Source organism: Rhinopithecus roxellana, chromosome 7, assembly GCF_007565055.1.
Source record: "Rhinopithecus roxellana isolate Shanxi Qingling chromosome 7, ASM756505v1, whole genome shotgun sequence".
NCBI lineage: Eukaryota > Metazoa > Chordata > Mammalia > Primates > Cercopithecidae > Rhinopithecus > Rhinopithecus roxellana.
This window is the reverse complement of record NC_044555.1, coordinates 65,527,999-65,545,558: the sequence shown is the minus strand read 5'-3', so window position 1 is coordinate 65,545,558 and position 17,560 is coordinate 65,527,999. Positions and strand designations below refer to the sequence as shown.

General features: G+C 46.4%; 1 protein-coding gene across 13 annotated transcripts in view; it reads left to right on the top strand.

Annotated features, from left to right (window-relative positions):
* Window positions 1-13,213, top strand: part of BCOR (BCL6 corepressor) — a 130,847-nt gene extending 117,634 nt beyond the window's left edge. For 5 of the 13 annotated variants that reach the window (XM_030934001.1, XM_030934002.1, XM_030934000.1 and 2 more), the window contains 6 exons: window positions 4,526-4,692; window positions 6,659-6,804; window positions 7,839-7,916; window positions 8,132-8,288; window positions 9,461-9,748; window positions 11,876-13,213. In XM_030934001.1, coding sequence (XP_030789861.1) covers window positions 4,526-4,692; window positions 6,659-6,804; window positions 7,839-7,916; window positions 8,132-8,288; window positions 9,461-9,748; window positions 11,876-11,993 — 954 coding nt within the window. In that variant the 3' untranslated portion in view covers window positions 11,994-13,213. Of the gene's footprint in view, window positions 1-4,525; window positions 4,693-6,658; window positions 6,805-7,838; window positions 7,917-8,131; window positions 8,289-9,460; window positions 10,620-11,875 lie in introns of those variants that run through there. The other 8 variants (XM_030934012.1, XM_030934010.1, XM_030934009.1 and 5 more) reach the window with 3 other exon arrangements.
* Window positions 13,214-17,560: the final 4,347 nt, after the last annotated feature.

The window sequence follows — 17,560 nt, the reverse complement described above, 5'->3', positions numbered from 1 at the left end:
ATTTTAATGAGCCCTTTTGGATTCTGATTAGCAAGGGGGAGAGAAGTTATTAGCTCTATCTTGGACTGCTTGTACTGTTTCGGGTGGAGGGGTGGCCGTGTAGGGGGAGTAGGCAGGAAGCAGCTGTGTAGGTCACAGAGATGGGAGGGTGGGGCAGACCTAAGGTCTCTTTCTGAGAGAGGGGGTACAGTAGCCTCAGGGCTGAGGGCTCTGGAGGAGGGACTGAGACTTTTCCCTCAACTCACTGCTTCTCCCCAGCCCCCGTGCCCATCCTCCTCCCAGCATGGTCCATGACAATGATAGCTTACATTAACAGAGCCCCTAAGATCCAGAGTAACTCATTTCACCTTTTCATCATCTTTGTGCGGTAGTAACTAATATTATTCCCGCTTTCAGATAAGGAAACTGAGTCCCAGAGGCGTTACATGATTTGAACAGATAATCCAGCAGCCTGCCTCCAAAGCCCAGTCTCCCCCCATCCCCCCAAACTCGGCTCCTCTCCAGGACTGGCTCCCACTGGAATCACGCTTTTCACAGTTCAAAACCTACGTCTGCCCCTGTGCATCTCCCCACCACACACTTGTCAGTTGAGATTGTGATGTAATAGCCCACAAGGCAAAGACTTTTTTTTTTATGCTGGCGTCAGCTCTCTAGGAGTCGTGGTAAAAATAAAATGCGGTTCAGCAGGCTGAGTGTGAAGCGTGGAGAAGCACTCGGGCGACAGGATCCATGCCGGCCCATGCTCAGCTGTGGGCTCCGGAATTCAGCCAGAGCCCAGGCTCGCGCACCTAAACCAGGCTGCAGTCTGCCGTGCCTTGAGCCTTTCCTGATGGGGTGACCCAGCTGCCAGTCTCCCTTTGACCCAGAGCCCACCCTGCGGCATGATTGTGTGGGTGGGAACTGGGATGCCGGCTCACACCTGTGGGATCGTCCTTTGAAGCACTAGCTGGGTATTTTTGGTTGTATGTGCCTTTGTCTGTTCGTACCAACTTGTTTCTTTTTGGTATCTCTGGATTGTCTTTGAGGGAACTCTCTAGAAGGATTTGGAAATTAGCTCAGTTACTTGCAGATTAAACCCAAGTGCCAGCCAGTTGTTTTCGCGTAAGCAGAGAGCAGCAGCACCTATGAGGACAGGGTAGATGCAGCATGCCAGGCAGGGCCACTCATTCCTACGCATGGTTGAGAAAATGGACTTGTGCTTCCAGCAAACACCAGAGGTAAGGGAGGGCTCCAGGGCAGCAAACTCGCTGACCATGGGTGGTGCTGGGGGGGGCGGTAGGGCTCCTGGCCTGGTCTTTGATCTTGGCTTCATTTCTGCCAGTCTCACCTTTCTGAGCCCAGATACTTCAAGAGACCTTTGTGGGTGCTCTAAGGAACAGTTCCCATTTTGGTGGTTTTCCTATGGCGGGTGGGTCTGAGACCTGGACTGAGGAACACTGATCCATGCTTTCTTAGGCTACCAGGCCTTTGGTGCAAGAAGCCTTGAGAATGTTTATGGAAGGACAACTTTTCCGCTTCAAATGTAAATGTCATTATAGAACTTTCTCAGGTCATCAGTTTTAATGCTGAATGTTTTAATTACTAGATAAAAGCTTTCAACTTTGAGTTCAACTTTCTGGGATTTATTTAGTCAGAGATTACAATGTTAGGATGATAGTCCATTCAGATGTGGCAGTGTAAACCCTTTAAAATAAAAGAATAGTTTGCTTAACAGGATAAGGTGCGGTATGAATGCACAGCTTTGGGAGGGCTTTCCCAAAACCCCTCTTTATCATTGTTGTCTTCTGCTTAGCTAAAAAGATACCACATGCAATAAAAAGGCTGCTCAAGCTTTGTTTTCTCTTAATCTGGTTCTTGAGGTTTAGAAACACCCTCTCTCTTCAGATCTGTAATAGACCACCTGAAAGGCCAGTTACAGTTGAACCTTTCCCTGTCTGTTCTTGGGCTAAAATGCCAATGTGGAACCGCGTGCGTGTGCATTTAGTGGTGATGGTTAAATTTTCTATGAATCGAATAAATCATGTTTTTAAAAAAGTTAATGAGGCATTTAATTAATTAACAATGTCGGGTTTATGGCCTTTATGGTTACATTTTGCGGTTAATGGCATTCAGCTTATAGCTGCTTAACAGAGAATTGTCCAACAAAAACAGTTTGATTTTGTTTGGGAATGGGCGGGCTGCCCTTCAAACACTCCCATTTCCAGCGTGGAGAATAAACCAAGTAATGTATTGGGTAGACAGACTTCTCTGGCTTCTTCATTCTCTCTGTTGGTGACAGCAGTTGCCACCCATTTAAGATCCCATCACCCTCCCATCTAGGAGAGTGTCATTAGTCTGCCTCACCCCAACAGAAATGTGCAAGGGATGCTGGTCATGGCTGGATTGCAGCCTTCTAGCCAGGGCCCTTGACTGGGCCTTTGGAAGCTTCCCAGCAGACCCGTTGCCAAAAGACCTGAGTTACAGGTCTAATACTTTGTGTTAATTGAATTTGGGGCCTAACCTGTCTGGGCCTCAGTTTCCTTAAGTGTTGAATGAGAATCATAACCACTTTTCCTTCCTGAGATCTCGCAGGTCACTGTGGGATATGACATACACATTTGGGAACATCAGAAGTGTTATGGTGGCCAATGGTAAAACGTCTGAGCTGGTTGTTGGGTTACTGTTGCCTTGCCTGCCATTCTCCAGGGTAACAGTTACTTACCCTTCAGCCTCGACATCTTTCACTTCTAGGTTCCCTCAAATCAGCCCTAGTAGTGATGAAGGTTTCCAGGTGAAGGCCGTAATTGTCGGAGCAAATAAACCCTGGGTTGATAGGACACCAGGCCAGCTGCCGGGATCCGAGTAGATTGATCTGTGCACAGCAGTTGGTGGCGCTTAGAGCTGATCCCTGAGTCACATGACAGGGCCTCTCCCTGGCTGGGCACACAACTCATTAGCTTGCAGCCGTCCACTCGAGTCTGGCTAGTGAGGGCCTGCTAAAAGAGCAGCAGCTTCATGCGGTATCCTGGATACCAGTGCTCGGGGCAGGTGGCCTGGGAGCTCAGAGGATTGTGGGCTTTCTGGCAGGTGAGGGCCTGAACTGAAGCAAGAGACGCTTCTGTGGGCATGCCTTCTCTCTTCCTCCCCTTGATTTGGAACGGAGCTGCTGCAGTGGCCTGAAGCAGCAGGGTATGGGTGGGTGGCCAGGGTTATCAGCGTGCAGCCTTAGGTTCACAGGGGGAGCATCTAGAACATTCTAGTTAGTGTTCAAGTGAGTGATCACCTTTGACTGATGTGTCCTAGAAAGGGCATAAAAGAATTTTCAGAACTCACCTCACGTTTATGGGTGGCTCAAATGCTGCCTATTTTAGGTTACAGATGAGTTATTTAAGAGTTGTCACAAAGGAGAGCCTGCTATGACCCATCGAGCTCCCCCCTTGCCAAGTGGAACATGTGCTGGGCTACCCCACATGTTCTGGCTTTCCCCCCAGTCTTCAGAACCTGACAGCTCTCTGCTGGCCATGACTGCTGGGAAAACAGTGTAACCTGTTGTCTGGTGGCAGATACTGTTCCATGTGTTTGAACACTTTCTTAAGGTAATGAAACATGGACTACATTACTGCTTTGCTTACTGGGAGCGGTTCATTTTAATGTTTTAACACGCCAAAGAAGTGAGATTAATAACAGTGATTCTCATGCAGATTGTTGATGCGGAACACGTTCTGCAAAGGGGGAAGGATAGGATCGTCTTACTTCGTTCTTGAAATGTGTAGGTTGTGGTATGTGGTGTATTAGATTCCTGTCATTAACTTAAGTAAATATGAAAATACATTGATTCAGCCCCAAGTGGGGCGGAGAGTGAAGCAAAAAGAGGGTGGGGTTATTGGAAGCATTGATGTCATTTGTTGATGATGTGTATGATACCAACAGAAGCACTGCTGCCCAGGCTCCGACTCTGGGTCTTTCCAAGGGACACGAGGACCAGCCTAAACTCTTGCGCATCCTCCTCTCTGTGAAGTTGAGAAACATTCTCCAGCTCATTTAATTGTTCGTTATGCCTTGATTGGCCTTGCTTTTATCTAAACTTGTGTTGCCATCCACTACTACCTATTGGATGAATCAATTGAGTGAGGATGTCCTTGAACTTATTCATGCGTCGTCTGAAACATTAGCAGCCAAATCCCTCTGTACTCACTGTGCCAGGCACTGAGCTAAGGGCTTGTGTGGGTCTCTAATTAGTTTCTTAGCAGCCCCTGGTAGGCTCTGTCACTCTCCTCCAGAGGAGGAAAGGAAGCTTTGGAGAATTTGGAGCATAACTTGCCCAGGGCCAGGCAGCTGGGCAACAGACCTCTAAATGATGCTGTCCCTGTCATCAGGCACTTCGCACATGTGTTTGCCCCTCGCTGAGACATCCACAGCCTGCCCGAGAGGTAGTGGGTTCTCAGGCCTGAAGGTGTATGTCTTTGAAAGCTACAGAGAGGTCCACTTTACAAGGTCATTGTGCAGTGATCTGATGGCATTCCTCCCTCCCCTCCCCTCCCCACAGGAAGTGGTCCTGTACTGCTTGGAGAACAAGATTTGTGACGTAAATCATCGGGACAATGCAGGTTACTGCGCCCTGCATGAAGCTTGTGCCAGGGGCTGGCTCAACATTGTGCGACACCTCCTTGAATATGGCGCTGATGTCAACTGCAGTGCCCAGGATGGAACCAGGTCAGTGATGTGTCTTGTTCTCAGCCTGGCTCTGCTGAGACCAAGCTTCCCTATCTGTGCAGTGGCGGTTCTCAGGGTATGCGGGAAATTCCAGGAGGAAAGACAGAGGGCGACTGCAAGCACACTGACCACTGGGTCCTCTAGAATTGAATCCAGTAGACCTTTCTGGCAAATGTAGATGTAAAGCTCCCAATTTTGGTCAGTCCTATAATGTTCCTATGAACCAAAGCTTCTGAAAATGTTGAGGCCTGCGAGAATAATTGGGGGTGTTGCCTTTTAAGACCCTGGACTCTTCATCACCATCTATGAAGTCACTGTATTTAAAATATATTTGAGCTGAAAGTCCCAGGAGTACACACACACAGGGCCAGCTGCCCCTCCGCTGGTTCAGCAGGACCTGCCATTGCCACCCACGTCCCCAGCCGTGGCCCTCACCCTGTCCTTGACCCTGGTTTATTGGTCAGAGACCCAGGTCTGAGTCAGCCCGAACATCTTCCTGGTTGTGTGAGTGGGATGCTGCCACGAGGCTGGGCACTGGGGTTTTCCTGACAGTGACAGAATTAGCCAAACGGAAAGGTATTTGGTCTTTCACACTTTGCAAATAGCATTCCCTCATTGGATAGAGACCCATCTTCTCCCCGCCAACCCCAACCCCCAGCTCCATGGACACAGGTAGGAGGCCTCTGTACCCTGCTGAGAACACACCCCGCCAGGCCTGTTTCTTCTCCTGACTGTTCCCTTGGCTTCTGGGCCAGAGGTTGATCACTGATCTGTGTGGGGTCCTGGGATCAGGCTTTCAGGAGAGTCTCTGCTAATCTCTTTGCATCTAGTTTCTTTTAAAAACAGAGGTGGCTTTTTTGTTTTTTGTTTTTTGTTTTTAATAGTGTGACAATTGCTTGTTGTATTGGCTTCCATGATGATGGGATCTCTTTTTTCCCCTGTAAGTTACCTTCACATGGTCCATGACTACTTAAATTTGTTGAAAATGTTTTCATTTTGGGCTTGACTTCCTTCTTAGGCCTTGGATTAAGATAGGGTTTGCAGGCCGGGCGCGGTGGCTCACGCCTGTAATCCCAGCACTTTGGGAGGCTGAGGCGGGTGGATCACGAGGTCAGGAGATCGAGACCATCCTGGCTAACACGGTGAAACCCTGTCTCTACAAAAATACAAAAAATGAGCCGGGTGTGGTGGCGGGCGCCTGTAGTCCCAGCTGCTGGGGAGGCTGAGGCAGGAGAATGGCGTAAACCCGGGAGGCGGAGCTTGCAGTGAGCTGAGATCCGGCCATTGCACTCCAGCCCGGGCGACAGAGCGAGACTCCGTCTCAAAAAAAAAAAAAAGATAGGGTTTGCAGCTGGGCAGTGGCTCTCTTGCCTGTAATCCCAGCACTTCAGAGGCCAAGGCAGGAGGATCACTTGAGCCTAGGAGTTCAAGACCGGCCTGGAAAACGTAGTAAGACCCTGTCCCTCCAAAAAATAAAAACATTAACCAGGCGTGGTAGCACACGCATATAGTCGCAGCTACTGAGGAGGCTGAGGCAGAAGGATCACTTGAGCCCAGGAGATCGAGGCTGCAGTGAGCCATGATCCACCCCACTGCACTCCAGCCTGGGCAATGGAGTGAGACCCTGTCCACCCCCGCCTCCCCACCCTCCTCTCCCCACCAAAAAAGATAGATTTGGGTTTGAGATTTAGGCCTGAAATAGTCTCTTCATCTGCCCTGTAAAGGGTTAGTCATCAAAATAACAGTGATTCATTGCTTGACCTTGAGCCAGTCACTGTAGCTCAGTTTCCCTATCTGTGCAGTGGCGGTGACTATGCACACCTCTTGGATGAAATACTGTTCTTAGGTGGCTCAGTACACAAGGTACACATGCACCCAGCTTTGCCTGTTGCTGTTAAAGGAGACAACTGCTTTATAAGCAAGTGTGGCTTGTGCGAGCATAATTCTATTGCGCCTCTCTTCCTAGGCCTCTGCATGATGCTGTTGAGAATGATCACTTGGAAATTGTCCGACTACTTCTCTCTTACGGTGCTGACCCCACCTTGGCTACGTACTCAGGTAGAACCATCATGAAAATGACCCACAGTGAACTTATGGAAAAGTTCTTAACAGGTATGACAAAGTTCAAGAAAATGGTCTTATTCAAAAATTAGATGGTAACTCGATACAATAGATGATTGGAATTTGACTAGGCAGAAATCACAAAGGCCAAAACTGTAAAGCTTTTAGGAGAGCAGCCGAGTGTTTGAACTTTTGTGTGGTTTGACTTTATTCTAGTGAAGCTAAGTCATCTATTCACCCTGATGTTTTAAAAGATTTCCTAAAGTTATTCTCATTTTCCACACATGCGTTCTTAACTTAGGTATGGCTCATAGGATTACATCCTGAGTCTGGGAAAAATGACTCAAAGACTCAAACCTTCCATACATGAAATTATTTGGACACGTTTATGGTGTTAGGTCATCAGATAACCCATTACTTAAGCCCCGGGCATTACAAGATCCCTAAAGCAGAAGCACAAGGTTTTCATGAGTGTCAGGCACCTGCAGTTAAATTCCTTATCAGGCACTTCCTGCCAAAGAATGCCACTAACTCACTGGTGACCCGCCCTTGTTTACCTTAAATTACACTCACTTGTTGAAAGAAGCAGCTTAGTTTGGCTATCAAAGAAGAGATACATAAGTAGGCTGGACACAGTTGGCTCACGCCTATAATCCCAGCACTTTGGAAGACCTAGGCAGGCGAATCACCCAAGATCAGGAGTTCAAGACCAACCTGGCCAACATGGTAAAACCCTGTCTGTACTAAAAATACAAAAATTAGCTGGGCATGGTGATGGAGGGCGCCTCTAGTCCCAGCTTGGGAGGCTGAGGCAGGAGAATCCCTTGAACCCGGGAGGTGGAGGCTGCAGTGAGCCGAGATCGTGCCACTGCACTCCAGCCTGGGCAACAGAGACTCTGTCCAAAAAAAAAAAAAAAAAGAGATATGTAAGTGTAATGCTACTTTATTTTGCTGAGAAAGAGGAAGACAGGAAATGACCTGCCAGCCTGTCATGAATTTATAGGAAAAAAAGCCACGTGGCTCTGCCATCATTTTGTTCTCGGCAGTAGGTTTTATCTTGTTTTTTTATTTTTCTCTCTCTCCAGATTATTTAAATGACCTACAGGGTCGCAGTGATGATGACACCAGTGGCACTTGGGACTTCTATGGCAGCTCTGTTTGTGGTAAGCTGCATTGTTTGCTCTAGTTCAGTAGGAGGTGAACAAGTTCAAGTCCATTTCTGTCTGGTATGGGTGAGGGAAAGCCAGTGGTGGACACTGGAAGCAGGACTCACTTGGGAAAGAATCTTGTTATTTAAAGTCCTTGTTGTTGTTGACAACTGTGGACATCGTGCTGTGTAGTTTACTGATTCCTTCCTCTCTTATTTGCCCTCCATTAGAACCAGACGATGAAAGTGGCTATGATGTTTTAGCCAACCCCCCAGGACCAGAAGACCAGGATGATGATGACGATGCCTATAGCGATGTGTTTGAATTTGAATTTTCAGAGACCCCCCTCTTACCATGTTATAACATCCAAGTATCTGTGGCTCAGGGGTGAGCATGGCTATCATGTGGTTGAAAACTAGCTGAGCTGCTCTTGAGGTGACAGGAGTTAGAAATGCCCTTTAAGCAGATGAGTGTGGGTGGGTGAGTGAACTCCTTAACTGTCCATGAACCTCATACAATGCAGTAGATATTTTCCAGAAAGGGTACACATCAGCTTCCTTATACCCAGTGTGGTGGGGGGTGGGGCACAGCATGGTATAAACCTGTCTTCATCACTAACACCAAGGCTTGTCACTCCACAGAGAAGTGGGTGACTGGAACTTTATGGAAGGGTCAGCACCTCGAATACCTCAATCCTTAAGACACTTTGAGAAGGTGTCCTCCCTAGGACTCCCTGCAACAGGCCACTGTAGAATGTTTTGAGATGTACTGGACTACACTGATAAAACACCTTGTGTAAGGTTAGGACAATCATTGTACATGACACTTAGGATATTGGTGTGTCGTCAGATTTAGTTAATCCCCTCTGCCCCCTGTGGTTGAGCCCCTATATGCCAGTGACCAGTCACTTTGGGTGTACTTGTCAAGAGACTGCTCTGCTGTGTGTTGACAAAGCTGCTTGATGAGTAACATCCTCCTCAGCCCCGAAGCTATAAACATGTATGCCATTACAAACAGTGATGGAAATCACAAAGTATGGTAGGTTGTATGCAAGGAATGTAATACTTTCCTTCTCCAAAGTGTCACTCCCAAAACAATGGAAGGATGGGAGTGGACATGCCTGAATGGAAAGGAGAGACAGCCTTGTGTGTTTATAATGCTGTTAGTGAGGGTCTGAAGAGAGAAGAGATCAAAGAAGTGGGGATACAGACTTACTCCCCCAGTGACTGTTGATAACAGGGCACTTGGATAGGCTTGACCCGAGTTGTGGTCACAGCTGAATGAGCAGGACTTTACCACCAGAAAGGGGAGAAATGGGGCTTATTCAGATGGTGCTCCCTAGATGGACAGATGAGTCCAGAGTTCCTACTGCTAGAAGTAGTTACTCTCCCTCACCTTAAAAAGGAATGGCGATCAGAGAGTAGGTATGGTGAGAAATGAGGGGTGGGAGCAGAATGAAAGGACATAGCTAGAGGCTGGTCCAGTCGGGCTGGTTGTTAATATTGGGAGCACTTTTCATTTTACTGGAAACCCAAAGCATTTTCCTTTCTGTTTTGTAGGCCGCGAAACTGGCTACTGCTTTCGGATGTCCTTAAGAAATTGAAAATGTCCTCCCGCATATTTCGCTGCAATTTTCCAAACGTGGAAATTGTCACCATTGCGGAGGCAGAATTTTATCGGCAGGTTTCTGCAAGTCTCTTGTTCTCTTGCTCCAAAGACCTGGAAGCCTTCAACCCTGAAAGTAAGGAGCTGTTAGATCTGGTGGAATTCACGAACGAAATTCAGACTCTGCTGGGCTCCTCTGTAGAGTGGCTCCACCCCAGTGATATGGTCTCAGACAACTACTGGTGAGCAAGCCAGACCCACCGTGTACAGTGTGTTATAGTGTTAATCCTTGTGCATATGTGTCATAATACGACTATTTCTGTAAAGAAAGGACACTATTACATATGAAAATATCTCTTCTTTATATAAGAGAAATTACTCCAGTCAGAAGGACTTAGAAACATGTTTTTTTCCTTTTAAACTTTTAAGTCAGTTTTTATGAAGTTGTTACAATGTTTCTTTACTTTTCAATGCACACATGCTTTGGGATATGTTTGTTTTTACTTGGAACATTTGTTTCTTTACTTTTTTAAGGAGAAAAAAAATGAGTAAAAGGAGCTCCACATTTTGACTTAATTTCATACAAAGCTCTGATGACAGAGGCCATGACTGTGTAGAGTGGTCAGAACTGTGTGGTTGGTTTTGAGGGAGCGAATTCGGGGAAGGCACTTGGTGATGTAACTTTGTTTTGTTTACAGAGTACCTGCTCGGGCCAGGTAAATGCTATTGGATGTAATCCAATAGTGTGTAATATAAATTCAAACCATATCCACACACAACAACTAATTGTATGAAACTTTTGTATCCTAATTTAAAAGCTGTGAAATTAGTTTTCACGCATCAAACCGGATTGTTTATATGTTTAAACATTTTATGCTCTTATTTAAAGAAGACTTTGAGCTATTTTTTTCTGTACCCTGTAAAATATTGAAAACTAACATAATATGTTGAGGTTGCTCGGAAATGTACATAAAACTAAAATTTTCTGAATCGTGTGTTTATGTTTGAAATCTGTGTTTTAACTTTGTAAGTAAATTCTCTGCCTTTGTATTTATATTTTACAAAAATTTTCTTAAAAGGCAATAAAACTGTTGAGGAAAGGAGAAAATTGAAGTACCTTGTGTCCTATGTATTCCTAAAGCATTATTGTTGTCCCTGATTCTTCTTAAATGGTGCTGGTGATGTATTCCCTATAGGTAACTTTAGAGCAATTTATAGTCTCTAGAAACCAAAGCGGACTGGAGGGTTTTGGAGGAGTTATATACTCAGAATATAATTTGGAGTCCTATTCTGAAAGCCCAATTCTTGGACATATTTCCTGTCTCTTAGAACCTTCTCTTTCCTGTCTCCTTTGATGCTTACGGAGGCTTTTGCATTGCCTTTGGCCTTGACCTATTTCAGTCCCATGTCATGGCCAACTCTCTAGGAGTGTTTTTTCTGAAACTAGGCATTTGTTATGTCACTTCTACAGCCCTTCTGTTGCATGGCCTGAGAGTCAAGGCCTATAGAGCCAACCTTTCCTCTGTTCTTGACTTTTCCCAGCAGTATCTGCATTGGGCACTATCAGTTGGCCCTTGATTTCCATCTCACTTGCTTTTGTACCTGTCCTTCACTATAGAGGCTAGAAAGCTAAAAACTACTCGACTCCCTTGCAGCTAGCTTTCTGAGTGCATATTCAGTTTGGAAGGTAGCATGAGGTAGGGGCACTTTCCTACTACAGTGGCTGTGGATAAGAAAATTTGAAGAGACATGCCAGCCAGTTGGAATGACTGACCAGCATTCCAGGGTCTGGTTTTCAGCTTCGTGGGTGATGAGATACAGTAGTGGTTGTGGCAGTGGCAGCTTTCTAATTCTTGGATGACAGCCTCAGCAGATTGTTCCTGAACCCTGTGGATCCAGAGTTGTCCCTGACTCCTATTCTCCCAGCCCTTCCAAAGACCTTATTCATCTGGGTACTTGTGTCAAATCCGTTTGTGCACCGAATGCCCTCAGTGCTTTCTGATCCTGCATGGAACACTAGGACCGCAAAAGCAGAGGAAAAAGGCTGTGAGGACACTGTATTTGTCAGGCCAGCAAACACTGTGGCCCAACAGGAAAAGTGAGGCATTGTTGGGAATGAAGAAATTCCATGCGAGGAATGCAAGAGTCCTTTTCAGGGGAATGGTGGCTACAAATGAAGTTTGAAGTGTATCCTGAAGACAAAAGGCAGCCTACCATCTTACTTACTAATTTTTCTGATAATAGAAAATGTAGACCTTTTTATTTAAAAAATCCAATCATGTCAGAAATAGACATATTTCCTATTATCCCCTCCCTCCCCCCACTCATGTTAACCACTATTAACAGTTTGCTTAATTTTTGTTTTATAGGAAGTCCCCTCAAAAAGCAGAGGGGAGTGTTGAAGTGAAAAAAACAGATAACAAGACCAGAAAAACAGATAACAAGACCAGAAAAACAGATAACAAGACCAGTAAAACAGACCTGTAGAAATGATGTAAGCAAAAGAGGACTGGTAAACCTGAACTACCATCAAAGCTACGAGACATCCTACACACCCAGATTTAAAAGATAATAAAAACTTGAGGGCATCCGGCTCTTTGTATTGGGGTTGGAGGCAAAGGGAGAGCCCAAGGCCAACTGAGGTTTCCATCTTGGATGTAGGTCATTCTGTTAATTAAGCTAGGAAAACAGGTGACAGCCACAAGATTAGGGTATGCAGAAGAAGTAGCTTGGTGCAGGAGATATTTAAGGCTGTGGTTCATGCAGTTGGAGGAGCTAGTAGACAGAACAGTTAGTGCAAGAACTGTCAGGGTGGTTGGAAACATGGGATGTAGAACTCACTGGGGGTATAGATGAGATCCCCATAGCTGAGAAAGGTTTGGATGAAAAGCAATGCCCCACCCCTGCTTAGGAACTCTCCATGGGTAATAGAGCTCACCGTGAACATAGAGCGGGCCACAGATATGGACGAGATCACACTCCACGGGGAGAGGGACGCATCACCAGAAGGTAGGGGAGCTTATTGTGTGTTGAGAGGAACTCAGTATGGGTATTTCAAGTGCTCTCCACAGGTTTGGAGCAATCATGATCTAAGATCACCTCGGGCATTGAAGAGCTCTCCACAGGTGAAGATGTTAAGACAGGTGTAAGTGAGATCCCACTGCAGGTAGAGAGCCCATTCCAGCAGAACTCCTCCTGGAGGGAGGGGAGCTCACTGTGGGTGTAGAAGACACCACAGGTATAGACGAGATCGTATTGGCCGTATAGAAACACCATGGGTTTAGAAGAGCTCACCAGAGGTACAGAGCAGACCTTTATAGGCCCTCACTTGGGCGTCCAGGAACCCACCAGCAGCGTAGAAGAGTTTCCATGAAGGTCAACGTGAGTGCAATGGAGCTCACCACGGGTAGACAGCAGAAGTGGTTCATTCCAGTTCTGAAGGTGTCCCTTAGGATCAGGACATGCTTTCCTTTGCCCTGTCCTCCCTTACATGGCTAGAATGTGGCTGTTCTAGTTATACCTGTCACAACCTACTGTCAAGAACCAGGGGCTTCCTGCAGGAATGATTGACCCGAGTCTATAGCAGAGAACATACAAGGTGAGTGAACCTAGCGAGTACGGTGACAGACTGGCTCCATATGGCGCCTGGGGTGATAAGAAGGACCCGGCATTACCTCTACAGTATTCTTACAGAAAATGTGCCAGTCTGGGCAACGTGGCGATACCCCATCTCTAGTAAAAATAAAAATTAGCCAGGCATGGTGGCATATGCCCATAGTACCAGCTACTGGGGAGGCCGAGCTGGGAGAATCTTTTGTGCCTGGGAGATCAAGGCTACAATGAACCATGATCAAGCTACTTCACTCCAGCCTGGGCCACAGAGTGAGACCCTGTCTCAAAAACAGAAAAAAAAAGTAACTTGAATCCAGTAATGAGGAAACAGACATTCTGGAAGACAAGACAACTGACTTGGCTTCCCCCCGCCCCGCTGAGACAAAGTCTCACTCTGTTAACTCAGGCTGGAGTGCAGTGGCATAATCTCAGCTCATTGCAACCTCTGTCTCCTGGATTCAAGCAAGCACACCCGGCTAATTTTTGTATTTTTAGTAGAGAAGGGGTTTCACCATGTTGGGCAGGCTGGTCTCAAACTACTGACCTCAAGCGATCCGCCCACCTCCGCATTTTTTTTTCAATCCATGCTATGAAAACAAAATAAGCAGGAGGGAATGTTCTAGATTAGGGAAGATTGAGGAGAAGACAAATGCAATGCGTGAACCTTGATAGAATCCTAGATTGGGGTAAAATTTCCTATCAGACACTTAAGGGACTACTGGTAAAATCGGTAAAAATCAATCTTATTAAGATACAATTTATATCAAATCAAAGACATCCAGTTCTGAGTTTCGGCAATTTTACATCCATGTAACTACCACTCCCAATCAAGCATCTAACATTTGTTACCCCAGAAAGTTCCCTTGTGCCCTTTACTTTCAACACCTCCCTGACCCCAGGCAACCACAGATGTGGTTTCTGTCACTATAGAGTCAATGGGGAAATTGAAATAAAGACTGTAAATTAAAGGGTATTATTGAATAAATGTTCATTTTCTTAGGAATGATAATGGCATTGTGGTCATGTAGGAGAATGTTCATACTCTTGAGATATATGTATGCTAGGGTGCTCAGGGATGAATTATTGGATGTCTGTCATGACTTCCAGATGGTTCAGAGAAGAAAAGCACAGAAAAATATTAATATGTTTGTTATTACACAGATAAAGCATAGAAAAATATTAATAATTGGGGAATTCAGGTAACGGGCATATTAAATCGTTCTTTCACCATTTTTTTTTTTTTTTTTGAGACGGAATTTTGCTCTTGTTGCCCAAACTGGAGTGCAATGGCATGGTCTTAGCTCACCGCAACCTCCACCTCCTGGGTTCAAGCGATTCTCCTGTCTCAGCCTCCCCAGGAGCTGGGATTACACGCGTGCGCCACCACGCCCGGCTAATTTTGTATTTTTAGTAGAGACGGGGTTTCTCCATGTTGGTCAGGCTGGTCTTGAACTCCCAACCTCAGGTGATACGCCCACCTTGGCCTCCCAAAGTGCTGGGATTACAGGCGTGAGCCACTGTGCCTGGCCCTTTTTTTTTTTTTTTTTTTTTTTTTTTTTTTTTTTTTGAGAGTCTCACTGTGTTGCCCAGGCTGAAGTGCAGTGGCACGATCTCAGCTCACTGCAGCCTCGACCTCTTGGGCTCAAGCAATCCTCCCACCTCAGCCTCCAAAGTAGCTGGGACTGCAGGCACATGCCACCACACCCAGCTAACTTTTGGATTTTTAGTAGAGATGGGGTTTCACCATATTGCCTGGGTTGGTCTCAAACTCCTGAGCTCAAGCAATCCATCCACCTCAGCATCCTAAAGTGCTGGGATTGCAGGCTTGAGCCACTGTGACTGCCCATTCTTTCACCTTTTACATAGGTTTGGAATTTTTCGAAATAATGTTGAGGGAAAAAAATCATAATTTCCATCTCACACTTTTTTTTCAATACCTCATTACTGCTTCCTCAGAGAAGGGTGAAACAAAGACAGGTTAAAACATTTATTACCTTGTCACTCTTCTCCTTTTTCTAAAAGTAATATTCTGTCAAAAAACACAGGGCCCAAGAGGTTTGGCAGCCTCTCCCCTGCAAAACTTGGGTTCAGAGTTCAGGGTTTGGATTTGGGTCTGTTTGGGGTGGATTGGGGCGGGGGGGTCTCTTCTCACTCTGAAGTCATCGTCTTTCTGAAAGCCCTTTGATTTAGATAAGTGGAAGGATTTCTGAGGGTGGATTCATCAGCCAGGTCTCAACCTCGTTAAGCACCTGTGGCCAGACAGCAGGAAGGAAGCCACTGGCTAGAGTGGCAGGGCCGGCTGTGAGAATGCCCTGCTGTCCTTGCTGTGCCACCACCGCACTCACAAAGAGGTCTCACTTCCTGTGGCTCCTCCTCAGCATGCAGTGGGCATCACGGGGGCAGTGAGGTGGGTTCATTGTGGCAGGATATGCATCTTTGGCTTGAGGACTCACCATCAGCCTGGCTACTTTTCTTGGAGCTACATTGCAGACTTTGAATCTTCCTACACACCCCTCCTTCCTTCTCCTCTCCTTCCACAGGAGTCAGACCTGCATCTCAGTGTGAAGGTCCTCCTCACCTTTTCCTGCTTTCTCTCCCAATGAATGTTACCTGTCTAAGCCCATCTTGGCATCTACTTCTTGTCCCACCTAAATGCACGCACTTTTTCTCTGCCACATGTCCAATAAAAGAGGGCTAGAGCCAGAGTTAGCAGGGGCTAGATGTGCTTCTGGAAGCTGTTGTTTTCCCTCAGTGTGTCTCTCTCTCCTCCCTCCCTCCCTCCCTTCCTTTCTTCCTCTTTCTTTCTTTTTTCTCACTCTGTCACCCAGGCTGGAGTGCAGTGGTGCAATCTCAGCTCACTGCAACCTCCACCTCCCAGGCTCAGGTGATCCCACCTCAGCCTCCTGGAACAACAAGTACACACCACCACACCTGGCTAATTTTTTTTTTTTTTTTTTTGTAGAGATGGGATTTCACCATGTTGCCCAGGCTGGTCTCAAACTCCTGGGCTGAAGCAATCAGCCCTCCTCGGGCTCCCCAAGTGCTGGGATTACAGGTGTGAGACACCGTACCCAGCCCTCAGTGTGTGTTTCTATTAAAAGGAAGAAGAGGGCCGGGCGCGGTGGCTCAAGCCTGTAATCCCAGCACTTTGGGAGGCCAAGACGGGCGGATCACGAGGTCAGGAGATCGAGACCATCCTGGCTAACACGGTGAAACCCCGTCTCTACTAAAAAATACAAAAAAACTAGCCGGGCGAGGTGGCGGGCGCCTGTAGTCCCAGCTACTCGGGAGGCTGAGGCAGGAGAATGGCGTAAACCCAGGAGGCGGAGCTTGCAGTGAGCTGAGATCCGGCTGCTGTACTCCAGCCTGGGCAACAGAGCGAGACTTGGTCTCGGAAAAAAAAAAAAGGAAGAAGAGGAATAGGAAAAGGAAGAAGAAGAGGAAAAGGACAGTAAAAGGTCTACTTTGGATGAATGGTCAGGTCAGGGAAGGCTGCTCTGGGGAGGTGGCCTTTGAGCAGGACAAGTGGATAAATTGCCTTGTATTCAAACGATAAGATGCCATACCCCAGCTACTCCAGTCAAGACACATAAATGTCACAAACATAACATTGACCAAAATAGAAGATAAATTGCAGAAGAATGTATGTAATGTGACACATTTATATAAAATATTAAAGTAGGCAAAAATATCGTTATACTGTTAATGGGTTTCTGACTAATTAGTCAAGATATAAAACCAAGAAGAGGAGTGATCTCTACCAAATCCAGGACAGTAGATACATCTGGGTGAGTGGGCAGTGGAGGGCAGAAAATGGTTAAGAGAATGAGAAGGAGGAGGAACCAGGCAGGAAAGAGGGAGAATATGAGGAAGGAAGGAAGGAAGGAAAGGAAGAGAAGAAGGAAGGAAGGAAGGGAGGAAGGGAGGGATTTATGTCCGTGGGAGCGGGGGCGGATTGTGGGTATTTCGGCGGTGTTTTTTTTGGGGGCTTCTTTCTTCTCGCTGAGGAGGTACAAGGAAGGCAGAAATTCCAAGATTTGAACTTTGGTACCAGAACATTTTTTTCACTGTAGCCTGAGTGGTACTTAAAATAACAGAAGTAAACAGCGTTTCTGGTCTCCAGAAACATCCTATGTTTGCAGTCCTAGAAGGAATATTGTAAGAGTTTGCAATTATTCCTTAACTGGCTGGCTTTCTTTTACAGATTAATATTGCTGGGGAGTGGGATCCTGACCCTGAACACACTTAGGAGGCAACTGAGAGGCTGGCTGATTGACCCAAAACTTATTTCTGCTTCCACCACCCCAACCCCAACTCTGCTAAATTTGCAAGGTCCATACAAGTCCTGGCAATGTCCCCAACTAAAGGCTTCAGACTAAAAGAGTGGGACTGAGAAGGACAAGTCCCAAACGTTAGGCAGTCAGTCTAGTTGTTCTGTTCCA